The 25,270-nt window shown below is 46.3% G+C and overlaps 1 protein-coding gene across 3 annotated transcripts in view; it reads right to left on the reverse strand.

Annotated features, from left to right (window-relative positions):
* Positions 1-177: 177 nt before the first annotated feature.
* GAS2 (growth arrest specific 2) overlaps positions 178-25,270 on the reverse strand; it is a 108,779-nt gene continuing 83,686 nt past the window's right edge. For all 3 annotated transcript variants that reach the window (XM_073604019.1, XM_073604020.1, XM_073604018.1), the window contains exon 8: positions 178-3,971. In XM_073604019.1, the coding sequence (XP_073460120.1) occupies positions 3,753-3,971 (219 nt within the window). In that variant the 3' untranslated portion in view covers positions 178-3,752. The remainder of the gene's footprint in view (positions 3,972-25,270) is intronic.

Raw genomic sequence — 25,270 nt, forward strand, 5'->3', positions numbered from 1 at the left:
TCCCTGTGCTGAGTTCCCAGGTCTGTACACCTGCTGTGCCCATTATGAGGGGTTCCCACCACCTCTAAAGCTCACAGTGTGCAGTGATATCAGAGGAAGTCATTTCAGTCCAGGGGGAGGAGCCTTGGCGGTCCCGAGACCTCAGAAGTAACAATGAACACTCCGCACACAACAATCTGTTTTAAAAAAACAAACTTTATCAAAATCAGGAAACTTTTCTACCTACAGAAAGCCGGGCGTACAGAGCCGAGATCTACAATCTACCAATGAACAGAAAACACAAATCCATCGTCACAATGCTTCATCTTCATTCCAGTTATCAGAACATATAAAATACAAAATGTGATCCGGAGCCACTCAAAAAAAAAAAAAAAGAATAAAGCAGAACACCTGTGTGAGAAGCTTCCGATGGAAGTTGTCATTTCCAGACCTGTGACCCGCTGAGATCCAGTGTGCCGCCCGCAGGTCCGAGAGCGTCAGCTTCCGACGGAGGCTTCTGCTAAATGACGGGGGACCCCAACGGAAATGATCAGAGTGGATCTAAATTCAACAGAAATGTCATATATTTGTCCCCTTGTTATCTGTTTGAGAAGTGCAAAAAAAAAACCTTGTTGATCCTGCCAGAAACCCCACCCACCATTCTATATAACAGAGGGGAGGAGTTTTGTAGTTCACAGAGAGGGAAAGAGAGCAAAGTCAGTGAGCCAATGAGGTGAGGGGGGGGGGGGGGCCGAGCCACAGCTCCGTGTCTGAATGGACACACAGAGCTGTGACTTGGCTCGGGTCACGGGTGCCCCCGCATAGCAAGCTGCTGGCTGTGAGGGCACCCGGCAAGAGGGAGGAGCCAGGAGCACCGAAGAGGGACCCGAGAAGAGGAGGATCGGGGCTGCTCTGTACAAAACCCGAGCAGGTAAGTATAACATATTTGTTATTTTAAAATGAAAAAAAAGAGACTTTAGTATCACTTAAAATGAATTGAAGATTACCTGAACGCAGCTGAAGAGATGAGTTTTCAGGGATCACCTAAAAGTGAATTTATGTGATGGAATTTCCTTTCATTTATATAATACATTTATGTGTTGAATTTCTTTTATGGAATTTATTTATTGAATTTCTTTTATTGAATTTCTTTTATTGAATTTATTTATTGAATTTCTTTTATGGAATTTATTTTTTCGAATTTATTTATTGAATTTATTTTTTCGAATTTAATTATTGAATTTATTTTTTTGAATTTCTTTTATGGAATTTATTTATTGAATTTATTTTATTAAATCTATATGGGATTTATTGAACAGATACGACAAAATTATTTTAATTGGATAGCAAACAGACCAGAAGGGAGCCAATAAGGAAAGGTCATTGTTATTATATAGTCTGTGTATTTATGTGTATGGAGTTCAGTCTTAAAGTGTCTCTCTAGTAGTTTGGAATAAAGAAGGAAATGATTGGGGATCCTCTCGCAGGGGACATGCGCAGTGCACCATCTAACACCGTCTGCATTTCTTTCACCATTGACGTGACTTTAGCGTCATTACACCACCTGGCCCCCGGGGGGAGCCACCACAATGTATACACATTCACAGACCACACTGCTGCATACGAAGAGCCAGGAGCTGTTGCCTGTTTAGGAAAAAAATCATTCATTTTTTTTTTTAAAGAAAATTATTTTCACAAATTTTCGCAAGATCTCGCTATTTAGCTGGAAGAGTTTCCAGAAAAGCATCAGTGACGTTCTTCCCCAGGAGGGAGCAGGGAGGCTCTAGTGATGTAGCCTTCCCAGGATGGAGCAGGGAGGCTCTGGTGATGTAGCCTTCCCAGGAGGGAGCAGGGAGGCTCTGGTGACACAGCCTTCCTAGGAGGCTGTTGGGAAGCACTGATGGTGTAGCTTTCCAAAGAGGCATCAGGAAGGCGCTGTGGCTGTAGCCTTCCCAGGAGTCAGCAGGAAAACACTTGTGCCATAGCCTTCCCAGAAGGGAGCAGGGAGGCACTGGTGACGAAGGCTTCTGGGGAGGCACAGGTCATCTAGCTTTCCCAGGAGGTATTGGGAATGCACTGTTGCCATAGCTTTCTCGGGAAGGAGCAGGGAGGCACTGGTGATGTACAGTAGACTTTCCTGAAGACAACAGGAAGGCACTGATGCCATAGCCTACCCAGGAGGCAGCAGGGAGGTACTGTGATGTAGCCTTCCCTGAAGACAACAGGAAGGCACTGGTGCCATAGCCTTCCCAGGAGGCAGAAGGGAGGTACTGGTGGTGCCATAGTCTTCCCAGGAGGCAGCAGGGAGGTACTGGTGATGTAGCCTTCCCTGAAGACAACAGGAAGGCACTGGTGCCATAGCCTTCCCAGGAGGCAGCAGGGAGGTACTGGTGAGGTGACCTCCTAGGAGACAGCAGGGAGGCCCTGATGATTTAGCTTTCCCAGAAGACAACAGCAGGGCACTGGTGATGAAGTCTTCCCAGGAGGGAGTAGGGAGGCGCTGGCGTCATAGACTTCCCAAGAGGCAACAAAAAGGGCAGGCACTGGTGACATAGGCTTCTGTGGAGGGACAGATCATCTAGCTTTCCCAGGAGGCTTTGGGAAGGCACTGGTGATGGAGCTTTCCCAGGAGGCAGCAGGGAGGTACTGGTGATGTAGCCTTCCCTGGAGACAACAGGGAAGTACTGGTGATGTAGCCTTCCCTGAAGACAACAGGAAGGCACTGGTGCCATAGCCTTCCCAGGAGGCAACAAGGAGGTACTGGTAAGGTAACCCTCCCAAGAGGCAGCAGAAGGCACTGGGGATGTACAGTAGCCTTCCCAGGAGGCAGCAGGGAGGTACTGGTGATGTAGCCTTCCCAGGAGGGAGCATGGAGGCTCTGGTGTCATAGAGTTCCCAAGAGGCAACAGCAAGGGCAGGCACTGGTGACATAGGCTTGTGGGGAGGGACAGATCATCTAGCTTTCCCAGGAGGCATTGGGAAGGCACTGGTGATGGAGCTTTCCCAGGAGGCATTAGGACGGCACTGGTGATGGAGCTTTCCCAGGAGGCATTGGGAAGGCACTGGTGATGGAGCTTTCCCAGGAGGTATTGGGAAGGCACTGGTGATGGAGCTTTCCCAGGAGGCATTAGGAAGGCACTGGTGATGGAGCTTTCCCAGGAGGTATTGGGAAGGCACTGGTGATGGAGCTTTCCCAGGAGGCATTGGGAAGGCACTGGTGATGTAGCCTTCCCAGGAGGCAGCAGGGAGATCCTGGTGATGGAGTCTTCCCAGGAGGCATGTAGGAGGCTCTGGTTAAGTCACCAGTGCCTGCAGACATGCAGAAGGGGAAGAACCTTTAAAAAAGGAAGTATTTCTGAGTGTGTATATAGAGCTGTATTCAATGTGTCATTCTGTATATGGGGGGAAATGTTCCCCTTTATTTCTGATGATCCCTATTCTTCCCATGTCTGAGAAAATAAACGATATGACCAATACACCGCAGAGACAACAATTGTTTCCAGCAATAAACATAAAACGACAGTAAAAAAGACGACTGGAGCTTTCTATAGCCAGAGAAAGGTGACAATGGCTCCCACCAATCAGAGGAATGTGTGAGTGGGATCCCTTTCTGTGATTGGGGGGTCAGAGTTCATTATAACACAATAATACTCGGTATGTTTTCTTTACACGCTAAACATACTCAATATGCAAGTTACACTTCTAACAATCGCTCGCCCAGGTCGGCAGCGTTAGGCGTTTTATTGGCGATTCCCGGCGCCAACAGCGGCGTCTCACTTCACCTCCCTCTTGGACTTGTAGTGAGCCGACACCACCAGGTAGGTGTCGGGACTCATGTCTTTGATGGTCGGCGATTTGTTCTGGACTGGGGAGGTCTTGCCGTCTACGCGGGAAATCTGCAGCATCCGGCACGGGTCGTGTTTCAGCAGATAACCGGCGAACGTTTCCCAGCCACCTCCGACGCGGACCATCACGTGTTTGTTGTGAAGCATCTGGAATAGGAAATATGAATCAAATTAATATCTTAAAATTCGAAAATTATTGTTATTAAATACAAAAATGTACTATATACAGTCTATAAATTATATATACATTTTTTAATTAACGGATTATCGGAGGCGGACAGTTTTGCATATTTTTTAATTCAATAAATATTTAATTTTTAATATTGATAATGAATTATGTATTCAAAAAATAAATAAAACAAACAATTATTATTATTATTAAATAACAAAAAAAAACTATAATATATATATATATATATATATATATATATATATATATATATGTATATATATATATATATATATATATATATATATATATATATATATTATTAATATTATATAAAATGTATTTATATAAAATATACTATATATATATATATATATAACATGTATATTTAAAACTAACAACTGTATTACTATTCTTCTCATTATTATTATTATTATTATTATTATTATTATTATTATTATTATTAATAAATTTAAAAAAATATATATTATATAAAATATACTATATATAGTACATTATATATTCATATACACACACACATAAGTGGTTTTTAACATTTTTTACAAAGAGCTACTTTACAATGGTGGCCATTAGAGAAGTAACACCTTACATTGGTGAGTAAGGAAGAAGGGTTTCTTTACATTGGTCGTCAGTAGAGAAGGACACCCCTCACATTGATTGGTCAGTGGAAAAGTGTCCTCTTTACACTGGTATTCAGTAGAGAGGTGCCCCTTTACATTAGTGGTCAGGATAAAAGGGCCACTTTACATTGGTGGCCAGAAGAGAAGGAACACCTTACACAGGTGGTCAAGGAAGAAGGGCTTCTTTACATTGGTAGGCAGTAGAGAAGGACCTCCCCTTTACATTGGTGGTTAGTAGAGAAAGACACCCCCACACACACACACACACTTACATTGGTTGGTCAGTGGAAAAGTGTGCTCTTTGCATTGGTATTCAGTAGAGAGATGCCCCCTTTGATTAGTGGTCAGGGTAAAAGGGCCACTTTAGATTGGTGGCCAGTAGAGAAGGACACCACCCCCTTACATTGTTGGGCAGGAGAGAAGGACCCCCCTTACATTGGTGGTTCGTGGAAAAGTGTCCCCTTTACATTGGTATTCAGTAGAGAGGTGCCCCTTTACTTTAGTGGTCAGGATAAAAGGGCCACTTTATTGGTGGCCATTAGAGAAAGAACACTGTGCACTGCTGGTCAAGGGAGAAGGGCTCCTTTACATTGGTGGTCAGTAGATGACTCTGCAGTAGATGACTCCGACCTTACATTGGTGGTCAGTAGAGAAGGACTCCCCCCCCTTACATTGGTGGTCAGTAGAGAAGGACTCCCCCCCTTACATTGGTGGTCAGTAGAGAAGGACCCCCCCCCCCCCTTACATTGGTGGTCAGTAGAGAAGGACTTCCCCCCCTTACATTGGTGGCCAGTAGAGAAGGACCCCCCCCCCCCTTACATTGGTGGCCAGTAGAGAAGGACCCCCCCCTTACATTGGTGGTCAGTGGATAAGTGGTCAATGGAAAATGGCCCCTTCAATTTGGTGTTCAGAAGAGAAGTGCTCCCTTACATGGCTGCTCAATGGAATAGGGCCCCTTCCATTGGAGGTTATTGTAGAAGTGACCCCTCACATTGGATATAACATTGTCTCCTTATATTAATGCTCAGTGTAGAGTGGAGATTAATCCACCACTTATTGTTTGAGGAACCCCTAGTGACCTCTGGAGGAACCCCAACGTTCCACAGAACTCTGGCTGAGAGATAGACTTCTCCAAGATAGATGAGCCTTCTATGTTTCCTTGTATTGTTGATGCCGGGGGCTTGGAGCATTTCGCACTTTTCCACCCGCTGAAGTTTTATAAAATTTGGAATGATTTGCGCCGATGATCTGTGCGTTATTATTGTCACCTCTATGAAGGTCCCTCACGGCGGGTGACGGGCCACGTGAGACACGGGATAATCAGATTGTGCGCTGTGAAAGGTCAGATGGGATGTGATGAGATTCCTGGAGACCGGTTCTCACTCTCAGTAATTGTTCTTAAGTTCCCAGCGGAATCCCGTCCCAGCGCCCCGGGGCCTTCATACGCCTCCTGTCAATTGTGAAGGCGCGATATGGATTTGTTTCATATCGAGCTATAAAATGACATTAGGATGGAAGTGGTGGGCTTAAGGCGGGATTCTGGAATCTCCATGTACATTATCGCATTGCGGTAATGCGGCGGTGCATGGGTTTGCATTAAGGCCACATGCACACTGTATTCTCCATGATGCCTTTCTCCTATAGGAGTTTTAGCAGCAGAAAAACGCAGTAAAAAGCAGCGTTTTTGCATCTGCGTTCACGTGTCTGGCATTAATGCATTCTATTGGCCAGAATGACCATTGGAATGTATTAACATGCGATCTTACATAAACAGCACTCCTTGGGGAGCAGCACTGAGACCAGAGTGTCCACACTGGACACTTCAACCTCACTGCAGCTCATTAAAATTGCCCTGTATACACAGGGCAGTGTTACTTAGCTGGTTGCTAGGACGCTGGCCTGTACAGAATCATTGGTTGCTAGGTGATTGGTGTCTGCACAACACAGCATCATTGGCTGTTAATGTGCAGACGCTATGTACCTGCATCCCAGCAACCAGTGATGCTCTTCAGTCCAGCGTCCTTCCAACCAATGATGCTGGGCAACCCAGCAGCCTGTGTCCTAGCAACCAGTGATGCACAGTAGCACACCATCACTGGTTGCTAGGGCACTGGCATCTGCACAAGACTGAGTCCTTGTTTGTTATGGTGCAGGTGACTGCTGTACAGTCCAGCTGCCTGCATCTTAGCAACCAGTGATGCTCCTTAGTTCAGCTGCCAGCATCCTAGCAACCAGTGATCCCGTGCAGCCCAGTGGCCTCTGTCCTAGCAACCAATGACGCACAGCTACACACCATCATCAGTTGCTAGGACACTGGCATCTGCACAACGTAGCATCATTGGTTGTTACGTGGAAGGAAAATGATAAATGGGTTTCAATAGTTTACAAATAAATATGTGAAAAGTGTGGGAGGGGACATTTGTATTCAGCCCCCTTTACTCTGATACCCCTAACTAAAATCTAGTGGAGCCAATTGCCTTCAGAAGTCACCTAATTATTTAATAGAGTCCACCTGTGTGTAATTTAATCTCAGTATAAATACAGCTGTTCTGTGAAGCCCTCAGAGGTATGTTAGAGAACCTTAGTGAACAAACAGCATTATGAAGGTCAAGGAACACACCAGACAGGTCAGGGATAAAGTTGTGGAGAAGTATAAAGCAGGGTTAGGGTATAAAAAAATAATCCCAAGCTTTGAACAGAGCTGTTCAATCCATCATCAGAAAATGGAAAGAGTATGGGCACAACTGCAAATCTACCAAGACATGGCCGTCCACCTAAACTGACCGGCCGGGCAAGGAGAGCATTCATCAGAGAAGAGCCAAGAGGTCCATGGTAACTCTGGAGGAGCTGCAGAGATCCACAGCTCAGGTGGGAGAATCTGTCCACAGGACAACTATTAGTCGTGTTCTCCACAAATCTGACCTTTATGGAAGAGTGACAAGAAGAAAGACATTGGTGAAAGAAAGCCATAAGAAGTCCTGTTTGCAGTTTGTGAGAAGCCATGTGGAGGACACAGCAAACATGTGGAAGAAGGTGCTCTGATCAGATGAGACCAAAATTCAACTTTATGGCCTAAAAGCAAAACGCTATGTGTGGGGGAAACTAACACTACACATCACCCTGAACACACCATCCCCACTGTGAAACATGGTGGTGGTGGCAGCATCATGTTGTGGGGATGCTTTTCTTCAGCAGGGACAGGGAAGCTGGTCAGAGTTGATGGGAATATGGATGGAGACAAATACAGGACAATCTTAGAAGAAAACCTGTTAGAGTCTGCAAAAGACTTGAGACTGGGGCGGAGGTTCACCTTCCAGCAAGACAACGACCCGAAACATACAGCCAGAGCTACAATGGAATGGTTTAGATCAAAGCATATTCATGTGTTAGAATGGCCCAGTCACAGTCCAGACCTAAATCCCATTGAGAGACTGTGGCAAGACTTGAAAATTGCTGTTCACAGATGCTCTCCATTCAATCTGACAGAGCTTGAGATATTTTGCGAAGAAGAATGGGCAGAAATGTCCCTCTCTAGATGTGCAAAGCTGGTAGAGACATCCCCAAAAAGACTTGCAGCTGTAATTGTAGAGAAAGGGGGTTCTACAAAATATTGACTCCGGGGGGCACCATACAAATGTACCCCACACACTTTTCACATATTTATTTGTATCGTTTTCCTTCCACTTCACAATTATGTTGTGTTGGTCTATCACATAAAACCCCAATAAAATACATTTACGTTTTTGGTTGTAACATGACAAAATGTGGAAAATTCCAAGGGGTATGAATACTTTTTCAAGGCACTGTATATACCCTGTTTCCCCGAAAATAAGACCTAGCGTGATTGTCGGTGATGGCTGCAATATAAGCCCTACCCCCCCAAATAAGCCCTAGTTAAAGTCCTTGTAGGTCTTATTTTCAGGGTAGGGCTTATTTTCGGGGAAACAAGGTAGGGCTTATTTGGGGGGTAGGGCTTATATTGCAGCCATCACCTACAATCACGCTAGAAACAGGGTATATATATATATATATATATATATATATATATATATATATATATATATAATAAGAATTGGCCGTATTCCCTATTATTATTATTATGAAACCCAAATAATGTTACATTGGGGGATCCATTGATGGTATTTGTTGGGTTTTTGGGGTTTTTTTGGATCTCAGCCCCAAAGCCAATGAGAGGAAAGCCTCAGAAGTCAGATTTCTTCTCGGAGAATTTTCCTTTTCTTTCTTTTTTTTTTTTTTTTTTTTTATAAATAATCCACAAGTCTGGGGCCCGGGCTGGGTTGCCATGGAGACGGCTGCGTCCTCGAGGCTACGTGCATGCAGAGCGAGGAGGTCCTCCTCGCTCGGATCATCCCGCTACAAAGCTGATGTCTGTGGTGAGGACGGAGAATCGCCGATAATTAAACACCTGATTGGAATATATATTCTAAATCCGCAAAGGGATATGACGGGGGAGGGGCCTATCTCCTCTAAGAATCAATTGACAATCTCTGCAATAATAATATGATTCAGTCAGATCTCTGAAGGTGGAATTATCTTCCCCTATTCTCCATATGACTGAACACCCCAAGATGGGTCATTCTGCACAGGATTGATGTGTCGGAATTACCACCCCCGCCCCCCCCCCCCCCCCCCCCACAGTCCAGGATAAGTACCTCTACTTTCAAAAAAGTGACAGTTATTATCAGCTAGGACCAAAGAGGTTTGAAAATGTCAGTTATTGTTAGAGAAGTCCAATGAGGTCTGAAAATGTTATCTATTTTCAGCTAAGCCCAAGAAGGTTTTCACAGGATTAATGTGTCGGCTTTACGTCCACCCCCCCCCCCCACCCCCCCAGAGTTCAGTTCAGCTAACACACCAGAATAAGTATCTCTATTTTCCAAAAAGTGACAGTTATTGTCACCTACAGTAGGTCCAATGTCAGCTATTTTCAGCTAAGTCCAGTGAAGTTTAAAAATGACAGTTATTGTCCCATGAGGATTGAAAATGTCAGCTAATTTCAGCTAGGTCCAATGAGGTTTGTAAATGGCAGTTATTATCAACTAGGCCCAATGAGGTTTGAAAATGGCAGTTACTTTCAGCTAGAGCCAATGAGGATTGAAAATGTCAGCTATTTTCAGCTAGGTCAAATGAGGTTTGGAAATGACAGTTATTATCAGCTAGGTCCAATGAGATCTGGAAATGGCAGTTACTATCAGCTAGGTCCAATGAGGTTTGAAATTGTCAGCCTTTTTCAGCTAGGGCCAATGAGGTTTAAGAATGACAGCCGAAACTAGAGTGTTTTCAAGTGACCATACAATCTGATTGTACAATCGCCATCAACTATGTCTATGTAGTTTGAAGGCTTGCCTGATTGGATGTAAATTCAAAGAATAGTTTGGGCTTGTCCTCGTGTGATGTAGTATTGATGAACCTAAAGGATATTTTAGAGAAGTTGTACAATCAGATTGTAAAGTGTGTGGCCCAGCTTCAGGCTTGGGATGAAGCTGTGTGAATGGATCATGTTCCAATATATTTGTACAGATTGATACATCAAATGTCGGGAGAACAGAGATTTGAAAAGGAAGGATTCGGGTTTCCGGAGTTATCCCAGCGCCCCCTGGTGGCGAGAAGCAGTTAATGGCGGCTGTAGGTGCCAGGAAAGGGTGTCAAGTCGTTTTCAAGGGCGCCGGCGGTGTAAATGAAGAAGAATTCATGCAGTGAGAGCGCCGGGGAGGCATCGCACTCCTACAATAAATACACATTAACCCCGGTGTCATCGGAGGACCAATAGACTGAGCGCCGCAGCCTAGGGCTGAGCTGACATTGTAAATATTTAATGTACAGAGCAGAACAAACAGGACTGCGATGGAGGAGGAGGGGCGGCGGGGCGGGAGAGAGATTCCTCCTAAAGACACCAACAATGGCCAGAAACCTGGAACTTCACATTACAGGGTGAGGTTTATAAGTAGCAGGATATCAGTTTACACATCCTATATTCAGAACACACAGACTTCAACAGGTTAAAAATACAGCATTGATGGCACGCTAAAAGGCCATTCCTCTGAACTGTATCTGGTCTGAAGAAAAATGAACAAAAACCAAGAAAAAAAAAACCTTTTACGGTGCCATAGCCTCTCAGGAATAACTTTCACATCGATAAGTTAAAAAATCTTACATTTTATTGAATACAAAGTGTTAAAATCGAATAAAAAAAAAACAAAACATAGAATGTACATCCGTTTACCATCCAGCAGATCCTTGTAATGTAACAATCCCTTAAGAAAGTCAGATTGTACGAAACGCGTAGGAACGTTGTCTCAAAAGGGATATTTACAGTGCCAAAGCCTCTCGGGCTTTGGCACTGTAAATATCTTACATTTTATAATATAAAAAAAAACATAGAATGTACAGTAGTACCTTGGATTACGAGCATAATCCGTTCCAGAAGAATGCTTGTAATCCAAAGCACTCGTATATCAAAGCGAGTTTCCCCATAGGAATCACTGGAAACTCAGATAATTTATTCCAGTGTCAATGATAGTGTATGCAGTACCGCATGTGGCCAGAGGTGTGGGGGCGCTGGAGCCACTCGGAGAAGCTCAGAGACACTCAGAGACACACAGGAATGGAGTGTTTCTGAGTGTCTCCAAACGTCTCCGAGTGTCTCCGAGCATCACCGGCGCCCCTGAACCTCTAGCCAAATGCGGTACTGCACACCCCAGAGGCTTGAATCCTGCTTTTTTTTTTTTAAAAAAAAGAGCTTGTATTGCAAAACCGCGTCACTCGCAAACCAAGGTTTTACTGTACTTCATTGTTTCCCTGTGCTGGGTCTCAAGGCCTAACAGACAAATCCCATATACCATAATCCATTGGCTTCCCCCACATTACATATATCGTATATACTCGAGTATAAGCCGACCCGAATATAAGCTGAGGCACCTAATTTTACCACAAAAAACTGTATTGACTCGAGTATAAGCCTAAGGCGGGAAATGCAACAGCTACTGGTAAACAATGTTCATCTGCAGCCTCACTGTGCCCACCAGTATCATCAGTGCCCATCTGCAGCCTCACTGTGCCCACCAGTATCATCAGTGCCCATCTGCAGCCTCACTGTGCCCACCAGTATCATCAGTGCCCATCTGCAGTCTCACTGTGCCCACCAGTATCATCAGTGCCCATCTGCAGTCTCACTGTGCCCACCAGTATCATCAGTGCCCATCTGCAGCCTCACTGTGCCCTTTTGCAGCCTCACTGTGCCCATCTGCAGCCTCACTGTGCCCATCTGCAGCCTCACTGTGCCCATCTGTACATTTGATTACAAACAGTGGGTGTCTCCCGCTGTGTCATGCAACTTCAGTCTTAACTGTTTGGCGGCCATCCACTGTAACAAAGCCCCGCCTCCTCCTCGTCCGTGATAGATGGAACACTGGTTCAGTTTCCCAGCATTGTATCAGTGTTCAGTCTTCCATCATGGACGAGGAGGAGGCGGGGCTTTGTTACAATAGACGGCCACCGAACAGTTAAGACTACATGACACAGTGGGAGACCCTCACTCGAGTATAAGCCGAGGGGCGCTTTTTCAGTAAAAAAAATGTGCTGAAAAGTCAGCTTATACTCGCGTATATACGATAATAGAGAGTTTTTTGTGTCAGTAATGGGAACTACAGTGTTTGTAAAAGATAGGACAAGAGATCCCGTTGATTCCAATGCGTTTCGCAATACGTCGCTTCTTCAGTAGACCTTCAAAAGTAGTGGAAACATAACAAATAGTTCTGACATAGATGGTGCTGCATCCTCATCTAGGCCAGGAATGATCACTCTGGAGAATGGGACCCAAAGTCAAGACCAAAAAAGAGGAGTGGGTAGCAATGAAGCTCAGGAAACAAGAGCCATCAAGGATGATAGGAATTGTCTCTCAAAAATGGTTAATATCTAAAAAGCAACCCAACCATTTTCTTGGGCTCCATTGATACCCACAAATTTTTTGGTCTTGACTTTGGGTTCCAGTCTCCAGAGTTTTCATTCCTGGCCTGGATGAGGATGCAGCACTATCTATATTAGAACTATTTGTTATGTAAGATTTTAAACTGTATTGGTGTGAAATTATTCCAGAGAGGCAATGGCACCATCTTCCTTCTTTTTTGTACATTGTGGTCTATATTGGGGATGCAGTGAATGGCTCCTGTTTCTTAGGCTCCATTGCTACCCTTTCCTCTTTTTTGGTCTTGACTTTGGGTCCCAGTTTCCAGAGTGATCATTCTTGGCCTGGATGAGGATGCAGCACCATCTATATTAGAACTATTTGTTATGTTTCTGATACTTTTGAAAGTCTACTGAAGTAACTAGGACAAGAGAGCTTGCTGGTCTCAATGCATTTCGTGATATGTTGCTTCTTTGGTGCTGCATCCTCATCCAGGCCAGGAATAATCACTCTGGAGACTGAGACCCAAGTCAAGACCAAAAAAGAGGAGTGGGTAGCAATAGAGCCCAAGAAACTGGAGCCATCAAGGATGATAAAGGACTGAACAAGGAGAACTTGCTGCTCCAGGTGAGAAGGAGAAGCCTGATGCATCCAGTGGGTGCCTGCCCCGACTCACCTCTGTATGCAACAGAAATAGAAGAAATGGCCGCACACCACTATAATGATCCAAGATCCTTTATTAGGACATCCCAAAAGACACTACGGGAACAGAATTCCTGGTAGACGCATTTCACACACTTCAGGTCCACTTAATCATTACCTATTTCCATCAAGGATGATAGGGGATATCTCTCCAAAATAGGTAATATCTAAAAGGCAGCTCAACATTCTTCTCCCACCCTGAGGGTACACTTCCGTCTGGGTTCAAACAAAATATCCCTCCAAATCAGCAGCATCAGCAAATGGCATATGAATACCAGAGAGAAGTGTGCCCTCAGAGAGGGAGAGGAAAATTGTTGGGTTGCTTTTAGATATTACCCATTTTTGAGAGACATTTCCTATCACCCTTGATGGCTCTTGTTTTTTGGGTTCCATTGCTACCAACTCCTCCTTTTTTGATCTGGACTTTGGGTCCCAGTCTACAGAGTTTTCATTCTTGGCCTGGATGAGGATGCAGCACCATCTATATTAGAACTATTTGTTATGTTTCCACTACTTTTGAAGGTCTCCTGAAGCACCATATAGCAAAATGCATTGAGACCAGTGGGATTTTCGGTCCTAGCTTCTTCATGAGAACTTTAAAAGTATTGGAAACATAACAAATAGTTCTACTATAGATAGTGCTGCATCCACATCCAGGCCAGGAATGATCACTCTGGAGATTGGGACCCAAAGTCAAGATCAAAAAAGAGGAGTGGGAGGTAATGGAGCCCAAGAAACAGGAACAATCAAGGATGATAGGAGATGTCCCTAAAAAGTGAATAATATCTAAAAGCAACCCAACAATATTCTTCCCCCCTGAGGGTACACTTCTCTCTGGGTCCAAACAAAATATCCCTCCAAATCAGCAGCATCAGCAAATGGCATATGAATACCAGAGAGAAGTATGCCCTCAGAAGGAGAGAAGAAAATTGTTGGATTGCTTTTAGATATTACCCATTTTTGAGAGGCACCTCCTATCATCCTTAGTGGCTCCTGTTTCTTGGGCTCCCCACTCCTCCTATTTTGGTGTTGATTTTTAGTCCCAGTCTCCAGAGTTTTCATTCCTGGCCTGGATGAGGATGCAGCACCATCTATATTAGAACTATAGACTTTTGAAGGTCTCCTGAAGAAGCAACATATCACAAAGTGCATTGGGACCCGCATGATCTCTCATCCTAGCTTCTTCGGGAGATCTTCAAAAGTATTGGAAACATCACAAATGGTTCCAAAATAGATGCTGCATCCTCATCCAGGCCTGGAATGAAAACTCTGGAGACCAGAACCCAAAGTCAGAGAAGGGGGACAGGGAGCCAGAGAAGAACGGGGGGGGGGGGGGGTGAAGGACATGGAGGAGAGCCATAGAAGAACAGGGGGAGAAGAACAGAGGGGGGGTGAAGGACACGGAGGGGAGCCATAGAAGAACGGGGGGAGAAGAACAGAGGGGGGGTGAAGGACACGGAGGGGAGCCATAGAAGAACAGGGGGAGAAGAACAGAGGGGGGCTGAAGGACACGGGGGAGCCATAGAAGAATGGGGGGAGAAGAACAGAGGGGGGGGGAAGGACACGGAAGGAAGCCATAGAAGAACAGGGGGACAAAAACAGAGAGGGGTGTGAAGGACACGTAGGGGAGCTGTGGAAGAATGGGGGGAGAAGAACAGGGGGGGGGGTGAAGGACACGGAGGGGAGCTGTAGAAGAATGAGGTTGAGAAGGACAGGGGGATAGAAGGACACGGAGAGGGGCTGGAGGAGGAGGATACAGGGAACAGTCGGAGAAGATCGGTGCAGCAGAAGGGACAGCTGTGATCACCGATCTCCCTGTATAGCTTTTTAGCCATCAGCCGCGGGAGGGAGAGAAGGAGAAGCGGATGTCGGCTATACAGGGAGATCGGTGTTCACAGCTGTCCCTCCTGCTGCACCGATCATCCCCAACTGTGAACCAGGGGACCATCCAGGATCAGCCCCGCAGCCGGGATATCGGGCAGCACATGCGGGTGGGAGACTTGGGAAGTCTGAGGATGTCACCAAAGATGGCCTCTGTATTCCTCTCAGTACTGGTCTGATATACAGTTAGGTCCATATATATTTGGACACAGGCACACTTTTCATACTTTTGGCTCTCTATGCCACCAGAATAAAATTAAAACGAAACCATCCAAATGAATTTGAAGTGCAGACTTTCAGCTTTAATTCAAAAGTACAAATATTAGGAACTGCAACCACTTTTTATATACAGTCCCCCCCCCCATTTTCAGAGACTCAAATGTAATTGGACAATTGAATATAATCATAAATAAAATGTTCATTTTTAATATTTTGTAGAGAATCCTTTACTGGCAATGACTGCCTGAAGTCTGGAACCCATGGACATTACCAAAGACTGGCTTTCCTCCTTTCTGATGCTTTGCCAGGCTCTAACTGCAGCTGTCTTCAGTTTTTCTTTGTTTGTGGCTCTTTCTTCCTTTAGTTTTGCCTTCAGCAAGTGAAATGCTCAATTGAGTTGAGATCAGGTGATTGACTCGGCCATTGCAGAATATTCCACTTCTTTTCCTTCAAAAGCTCCTGGGTTACTAGTTGCAGTGTGTTTGGATCATTGTCCATCTGTACTGTGAAGCGCCGTCCAATCAGCTTTGCTCTATTTGGCTGAATCTGGGCTGACCGTATATCACTTCAGAATTCATCCAGCTGCTTCTGTCTTCTGTCACATCATCAATAACCACCAATGACCCAGTGCCACTGGAAGCCATGCATGTCCATGCCATCACACTGCAAGCTCCACCATGTGACCACAGATGACGTTGTGTGCTTTGGATCATGAGCTGTTCCAAGCCTTCTCCACACTGTTTTCTTCCCGTCATTCTGCTACAGAATAATCTTAGTTTCATCCATCCAAAGAATGCTTTTCCAGAACTGGTCTGGCTTTTTTTTAGATGTTTTTTGGGAAAGTCTAATCTGGCTTTTCTATTCTTCAGGCTTATGAATGGTTTGCACCTTGCGGTGAACCCTCTGTATTTGCTCTTATGAAGTCTTCTATGGTTTTTCTTTACCATAGAGAGGATCCTGCGATCATCCACCAGTGTTGTCTTCTGTGGACATCCAGGCCTTTTTGTGTTCCTGAGCTCACCAGTGCGTTCTTCTTTCCTCAGAATGTACCAAACTGTTGATTTTGCCACTCCTAATGTTGCTGCTATCTCTCTGATGGATTTGTTTAGTTTTTGAAGCCTTACAATGTCCTGTTTCACTTGCATGGACAGCTCGTTTGAACGCATGATGTAGGTTCACAGCAACAAATTTCAAATGCAAATACCACACTTAGAATCAACTCCAGACCTTCTACCTTCTTAATTGATGAAGAAATAATGAAGGAGTAGTCCACACCTGGCCATGAAACAGGTTTTGATTCAATTGTCCAATTACTTTTGGTCCCTTGAAAAAAGGGGGGCTATTCTTAAGAGCTTCAATTCCTAAACCCTTCCTCTAATTTGGATGTACATACCTTCAAATTAAACCTGAGAGTGAGCACTTTCAGCCCATATCCATTATAGAACTATAGCTTGAATACATTTTGGTAAAATACCTGAAAAAAACTAAAATTGTGCCTGTGTCCAAATACATATGGACCTGACGGTACATATTTACAAAACACAAGCAGGTAAGAATGATTAAACAAAGTTGTTTTTTTGTTTTCAGGAAATCAGGAGTCTTGTATTGTATATGAAACCATCAATCATTTTACTATCTTTTCCATCTCATGTCTTTCCACATCAAAGGCTCTGAGCAGCAATCCCCCAATCATCCAGTAGATGGCGGGTTTGCTCTAAGATCTCACACATCCATTTCATAGACAAGGTATAGATTTTGGATAAAGGGCTAGCACTTTTTTATTTTATTTTTTCACTTTTGCATGAATGATTAGAAATGTTAAATGAGGCCCCTGGGCCACCCAAATCCCTCAGCTCCACTCTCCTCGGTTTGTATGTGAGAGTTCTTCCTTGTCAGGTAGCAGCCAGCCTGAGAGGTTCCTCTTATTATACAATGCAAATGTAGAAATCATCCATGGCTCACCTGAATGATGATGTCATTTTGTACAGGCTCCGACTCTTGCGTCATATTATAGTAAAAGTTAATGGTAGAATATATTACTGGAAGTGGTGTGGGGCAGGGCTGGCATTGGAGTCTGCGTTATATGGAGGGTGACCATGTACAGAGCATCAAAGAAGGGAAAGGAGGGATGGTTTCATGTTTTCTGAGCTATAGGGGGTCTTCTGACTCCTCTAAGCACTCCCTGCACCATCTTCCCCTACACTCATGTACCCCTTTCCCCTCCTACATCCCCTGCACCCCTTTATTTCTACATCCCCTGCACCCCTTCCCTCTCCTCCCCCCCCACCTTCTCATCTCCTGCAGTACCTCCTTATCTTTACATCTCATGCACTCCCTTCCCTTCCTACACCCTCTGCACCCATTTCCCCCTTTCATCTCATGCACCCCGTTCTCTCCACATACCCTGCACCTATTTCTCTTATCCCAGAGAGGCCCCCCCCCCTATACACCTTATACACCCTGCACCCCCCTTCCCTACATGTCCTGCATCCCCTTCTCCCTACATCAAATGCAGCCTCTTTTCTTTAAATTCTCTGCTCCTCCTTCCCCCTACATCTCCTACACCCCTTCCCCTCTACCTCCCCTGAATCCCCTTACCCCTACATCCCCTGCACCCCCTTCCCACTACACACCTTGAACCCATTTTTCTTTAAATCCCCTGCGCCCCCTTTACTCTACATCCTCTGCACCCCCTTCGCTCTACATCCCCTGCACCCCCTTCGCTCTACATCCTCTGCACCTCCTTTCCTCTACATCCTCTGCATCCCCTTCCCTCTACATCCCCTGCATCTCCTTTCCTCTACATCCCCTACATCCCCTTCCCTCTACATCCCCTGCACCTCCTTTCCTCTACATCCCCTGCACCCCCTTCCCTCTACATCCCCTGCACCCCCTTCCCTCTACATCCCCTACATCCCCTTCCCTCTACATCCTCTGCACCTCCTTTCCTCTACATCCTCTGCATCCCCTTCCCTCTACATCCTCTGCATCCTCTTCCCTCTACACCCCCTGCACCCCCTTCCCTCTACATCCTCTGCACCTCCTTTCCTCTACATCCTCTGCATCCCCTTCCCTCTACATCCCCTGCATCTCCTTCCCTCTACATCCTCTGCATCCTCTTCCCTCTACACCCCTGCACCCCCTTCCCTCTACATCCCCTGCACCCCCTTCCCTCTACATCCCCTGCACCCCCTTCCCTCTACATCCCCTGCACCCTATTTTCTCTATGTTCCCTGCATCCCTTTTATGCTACATCCCCTGTACCCTATGTTCTCTACATCCCTGGCACCTCCTTCCCTCTACATCCCCAGCAACCCCTTCCCTTTACATCCCCAGCACCCCATTGCCTCTACATCCCCTGTACCCTATTTCCCTCTACATCCCCTGCACCCCCTTTCCTCTACACCAACACTCTCTTTCCTCTACATCCCCTGCACCTCCTTTCTTCTGCATCCCCTGCACCACCTTTTCTCTACATCCCCTGACCCCCTTTCCTCTACATCTCCCACACGCCCTTTCCTCTACATCCCCTGCACCTCCTTTCCTCTGCATCCCCTGCACCTCCTTTACTCTACATCACCTGCACCTAATTTCCTCCACATCCCCTGTACCTCCTTCCCTCCACATCCCCTGCACCGCCTTTCCTCTACATCCCCTGCACCTGCTTCCCTCAACATCCCCTGCACCCCCTTTCTATATAGAATATATTACTGGAAGTGGTGTGGGGCAGGGCTGGCATTGGGGTCTGCGTTATATGGAGGGCGACCATGTACAGAGCATCAAAGAAGGGAAAGGGGGGAAAGGGGGATGGTTTCATGTTTTCTGACTCCTCTAAGCACTCCCTGCACCATCTTCCCCTACACTCATGTACCCCTTTCCCCTCCTACATCCCCTGCACCCCTTTATTTCTACATCCCCTGCACCCCTTCCCTCTCCTCCCCCCCCACCTTCTCATCTCCTGCAGTACCTCCTTATCTTTACATCTCATGCACTCCCTTCCCTTCCTACACCCTCTGCACCCATTTCCCCCTTTCATCTCATGCACCCCGTTCTCTCCACATACCCTGCACCCATTTCTCTTATCCCAGAGAGGTCACCCCTATACACCTTATACACCCTGCACCCCCCTTCCCTACATGTCCTGCATCCCCTTCTCCCTACATCAAATGCAGCCTCTTTTCTTTAAATTCTCTGCTCCTCCTTCCCCCTACATCTCCTACACCCCTTCCCCTCTACCTCCCCTGAATCCCTTTACCCCTACATCCCCTGCACCCCCTTCCCACTACACACCTTGAACCCATTTTTCTTTACATCCCCTGCGCCCCCTTTACTCTACATCCTCTGCACCCCCTTCCCTCTACATCCCCTGCACCCCCTTCCCTCTACATCCTCTGCACCTCCTTTCCTCTACATCCTCTGCATCCCCTTCCCTCTACATCCCCTGCATCTCCTTCCCTCTACATCCTCTGCATCCTCTTCCCTCTACACCCCCTGCACCCCCTTCCCTCTACATCCTCTGCACCTCCTTTCCTCTACATCCTCTGCATCCCCTTCCCTCTACATCCCCTGCACCTCCTTTCATCTACATCCTCTGCATCCCCTTCCCTCTACATCCCCTGCATCTCCTTCCCTCTACATCCTCTGCATCCTCTTCCCTCTACACCCCTGCACCCCCTTCCCTCTACATCCCCTGCACCCCCTTCCCTCTACATCCCCTGCACCCCCTTCCCTCTACATCCCCTGCACCCCCTTCCCTCTACATCCCCTGCACCCTATTTTCTCTATGTTCCCTGCATCCCTTTTATGCTACATCCCCTGTACCCTATGTTCTCTACATCCCTGACACCTCCTTCCCTCTACATCCCCAGCAACCCCTTCCCTTTACATCCCCAGCACCCCATTGCCTCTACATCCCCTGTACCCTATTTCCCTCTACATCCCCTGCAGCCCCTTTCCTCTACACCCCCACTCTCTTTCCTCTACATCCCCTGCACCTCCTTTCTTCTGCATCCCCTGCACCACCTTTTCTCTACATCCCTGACACCTCCTTCCCTCTACATCCCCAGCAACCCCTTCCCTTTACATCCCCAGCACCCCATTGCCTCTACATCCCCTGTACCCTATTTCCCTCTACATCCCCTGCAGCCCCTTTCCTCTACACCCCCACTCTCTTTCCTCTACATCCCCTGCACCTCCTTTCTTCTGCATCCCCTGCACCACCTTTTCTCTACATCCCCTGACCCCCTTTCCTCTACATCTCCCACACGCCCTTTCCTCTACATCCCCTGCACCTCCTTTCCTCTGCATCCCCTGCACCTCCTTTACTCTACATCACCTGCACCTAATTTCCTCCACATCCCCTGTACCTCCTTCCCTCCACATCCCCTGCACCCCCTTTCCTCTACATCCCCTGCACCTGCTTCCCTCAACATTCCCTGCATCCCATTTCCTTAACACCTCCTGTACCCCCTATAACTTCTACCATTCCATTCTGCAGAGGGAGTCTCATTGATCTGTAAGGATGCTCTCACTCTGTGAAGTTTAGCCTTGAAGTCAGAGAAAGTCAAGACCGAGTATCAAATTGAAACAAAATCAGAGAGGGGCACAGAAAAGTCTGTTATGGGTGATGGTGGGTATATCACACATCATGTAGCTAAGGTACACTTTATATGATACATATAGAAATAAAGCCCTGTATGTGGGAGCCCCCTGTGCCCTGAGCATTGTGGGTAATGTAGACATCACTGTCCCCAGTCAGAGGATGGTATGCTGTGAGTTCCTCTTTGTCTCACCATCTTCCCATTGAACAAACATAAGACCAGATAATAGCCCCGGCTGTGTTCCTATCTCCCTGATCAGCCCGGTGTCCTCTCCGCCTCAATCGTCTTATCCATGTAATCACTTATCCCTCAGAGGCCGCAGACACCAATCTGCCTTCCTGAAGCCGTCATGATGAATGGGGGCGCGATATTACAGATTGGGAGCTGCCGACACTTAATAAGACCGTGTCACATTGAGGAGATGATACAGACGTATTGGAGAACACTCTGAGGCGATTACACCGTAATTCAGTGCAGCTTCAGGACCGAGCTGTCATTATCTTATTACTGTGCCATCGAACACCGCACACTCTACCGTATCTCTACTCTCTGCATAGACCACCCATTCTCAACCAGGGTTCCTTCAGAGTTGGCTAGGGGCTCCTTGAACTGATTGACCTTCCTTTACTGGTGCCTACATAGTTCTGGGGCCAACACAACTTGGCAGAGTCATCAACAGGACACCAATGATCTTTTTATCTCTTGTTACCAATGTTACCAATCTTGTTCTTGCTACCAATGTAGGGGGCATTTTCCCATTGACCAACAATGTACGGGGCGTTTTTACCACTGACCCTCAATAAATTACTTTTAGTAGGAGTTCCCCTCAAGACCTGAAATTTATTTCCAGGGTTCCTCTGGGGTAAAGCGTTGAGAAAGGCCAACATAGACTGAACTAAGATTTGGCATCATCATCTATAGAGGTAGAAGCCAACTATAAGCTCCAATCACGATGGTCAATGGTTCCTCAGAGGTTCCTTAAGCAGTGGCTGATTGACCTTCCTTTACTGGTGCCTGCATAGTTCTGGGGCCAACACCACTCGACAGAGCCATCGGCATGACACCAATGATTTTTTTATCTCTTGTTAAGGATGGTATTCTGACCACCAAAGTAAGGGACATTTTTCCCACTGACCACCTATGTAGGGGACATTTTTCCCACTGACCCTCAATAAACTAGTTTTAGCTGGGGTTCCCTCAAGACCCGAAATGTATTTCAAGGGTTCCTCTGGGATAACAGGTTGAGAAAGGCCGGCATAAACTGAACGTAGACTCTGCGCCATCATCTGTAGAGGTAGAAGCCAACTATACGCTTCTATCATGATGGTATGTGGTCCCTCCAGGGTTTCCTTGAGCTGTGACTGATTGACCTTCTTCTACTGGTGCCTAAATAGTTCTGGGACCATCGCCACTTGGCAGAGTCTTTGGCATGACACCAATGATCTTTATATCTCTTTTTTTAAGGGTGGTATTCTAACCACAAATGTAGGTGACATTTTTTCCCCCTGGCCACCAGCGTAGTGGACATTTTTCCCACTGACCCCCAAATAAATACTTTTAGCAGAGGTTCCTTCAATACCTGATATTTATTTCAAGGGTTCATCTGGGGTAAAAGGTTGCGAAAAGGTCGACCTAGACTACACTTAGACTCTGCGTCATCATCTGTAGAGGTGGAAGCCAACCATAACCTCCCATCACGATGGTCAATGGTAGCTTGGAGGTTGGCCAAGTACCACGATGATGATGAGCTGAATATAACTGGGTTAATGATGGGTTCATAGAACATTACTGGAGTTCAGGTGCCAAATCCGAACCCAAAATAACTCAATGGGAGCCAAATGTTAAACAGTTCTGGCCATTCTTTAGGCCAGTAGGCAAGGGATTGTCAAACAAATGGCCTGGGGGAGGGGGGGGGAAATGCTGCAATTTTGTCATATTATGGTAAAAATTGATGCTGGAAAGCATTTTTGGAAAAGATGTGGAGTCTGCTTTATATGGAAAGCTACTATATACAAGCAATGATGTGAAAGGAGGGAGGGGGCTTTGCCGGGGTAGTCACATTTTCTAGCAAATTCAGAGGCACATTGCAAGTAAATCCATTGGCCATGGGTCTTCTTCTTGAATCTTGGTAAGCTTTGTGTATTTTTTCCAGATCTGTGCAGTAATCCAGTGTGAGACTTCTTGTAAGACCGGTCACTGCTGCTCTCTCTCCTTGTGCAGGGTGACTGGTCTTGTCTCCACCCCTTCCTGTAGTTTTCTTTAGGCAGCCTCTAGTGGGCGGTGCCTGATTGCCCCTCCCACAGCTCTGCTCTCTCTTTTTGTGTAGGGTGACTGGTCTTGTCTCCGCCCTCTCTTGTAGTTCTCTTTAGGCAGCCTCTAGAGGGTGTGGCCTACTGAGCCCCTCCTACAGCTCTGTTGTCTGCACGGGCTATGCACAGCACAGTGATGATGTCACCGATACTTTTACAAGGTAATATCTGGGATTGCAAAGGCATTTGGTGCACACAAAGTGGATTTATATCCTTTGTGGCTTTTAAGGAAAATATTTAAACAAAGGTTTTTGTGTCATGAGTTCAGCTTTAAGATTGTAACATAAAAGAGAAGAAAATAGGAATTTTCTTAGATTTTGTTATTTTATTCTTGGACATTTTGAGGATTTTTCTCAGGTTTTTTTGGCTTTTTACCTCATACATGGCAGAGCTCTTCCTGGATACATCTATACACAACAGGTCAATGACAATCTTTTTTTTTTGTACATGAGCCCACTGGGTGATAATTGCGGTTTAAGAAAACAAAACAGAGGTTTAATACCTGCAAAGGTCAGCAGAGACCATTAAGGTGATGTATTCAGGCCCCCCCTCCCCCCATCGTTCTCCGACAGAGGACAATTTTTGACAGTGAGCTGTCCGCGAGTTTTAATTAAATCTCAGAGTTCCAGGTCAGAGCCAGGGGATCAGACTGCCAGGATGGCTGAGAGGAGGTCTCAAGAGCCGCGCACACCGCTATTGGCAGATTCCGAGAAACATCGGGTTTTATGGAAAACTGTTACTTTGTTATTTTGAAGGTTCTTTTCCCAGAACGCACAGGAAGTGAGCGTCGATTTCTGGCCAATGGAGATCGTGACCTGTATAAAGGTATTCCTGCCCTAAGGTTGCAATGACGAGCATTGCTTAAACATGTCCAATTCACCAGCAATTCAGTCAAACCCGAATTCGAACACCACTGAAGTCTATGGTGGGCAAACTGAGGTGGGCTCTACTATTTAACTCTTTGTGGGAATAGGTAAGGGGTACCCTGTACTCATTCCCCTGGGAGGGAGCAGTTATCTGGTTGCTACCTATTTATAAAACAGGGATTCCAGAGTCCACCATACGCCATATCATTATGACCACCCACCATAACCCATTGAGGCACGGATCCCAATAGACCTCTGAAAGTATGCTGTGGTATCTGGCACCAAGCCGTCAGTAGCAGGTCTTTTAATTCCAGTAGATCGCGACGTGGGGCTTCCATGGATCAGACTTGTTTTTCCAGCACATCCCAAAGATGCTCGATTGCATTGAGATCTGGAGAATTTAGAGGTTCCCCAAACCATTCTTGACTAGGCCACTTCCTTCCATTGCTCCTTGTCCAGTTCAGATGCTCATGTGCCCATTGAAGGCTCTTTTAGCTGTGGACATGGGTCAGCACTTCCCTCCCCACCTCCATAAATGAGTCTTCCCTCCCCACCTCCATAAATAAGTCTTCCCTCCCCACCTCCATAAATGAGTCTTCCCTCCCCTCCTCCATCAATGAGCCTTCCCTCCCCCACCTCCATTAATGAGCCCCCCCACCTCCATCAATAAGCCTTCCCTCCACCACCTCCATCAATAAGCCTTGCCTTTCCTCCCCTCCCCACCTCCATCAATGAGAACCCCACCTCCATCAAAGAGCCTTCCACCTCCATCAATAAACCTTCCTACTCCGCCTCCATCAATGAGCATTTCCTCCCCACATCCACCAATGAGGCTTTCCTCCCCACCTCCATAAATCAGCCTTCCTCCCCCCAACCTCCATTAATGAGCCCACCCCACCTCCATCAATGATCCTTCCATCCCTACCTCCATCAATGAGCCATATCTCTCCACCTCCATCAATGAGCCTTCCTTCCCCACCTCCATCAATGAGCCTCCTCCCACCTCCATCAATGAGCCTCCCCCCACCTCCATCAATGAGCCTCCCCCCACCTCCATCAATGAGCCTTCCCTCCCCCACCTCCATCAATGAGCCTTCCCTCCCCTCCTCCATCAATGAGCCTTTTCTCCCCACCT

The sequence above is a fragment of the Aquarana catesbeiana genome, linkage group LG11, assembly GCF_042186555.1.
Source record: "Aquarana catesbeiana isolate 2022-GZ linkage group LG11, ASM4218655v1, whole genome shotgun sequence".
Classification (NCBI taxonomy): Eukaryota; Metazoa; Chordata; class Amphibia; order Anura; family Ranidae; genus Aquarana; species Aquarana catesbeiana.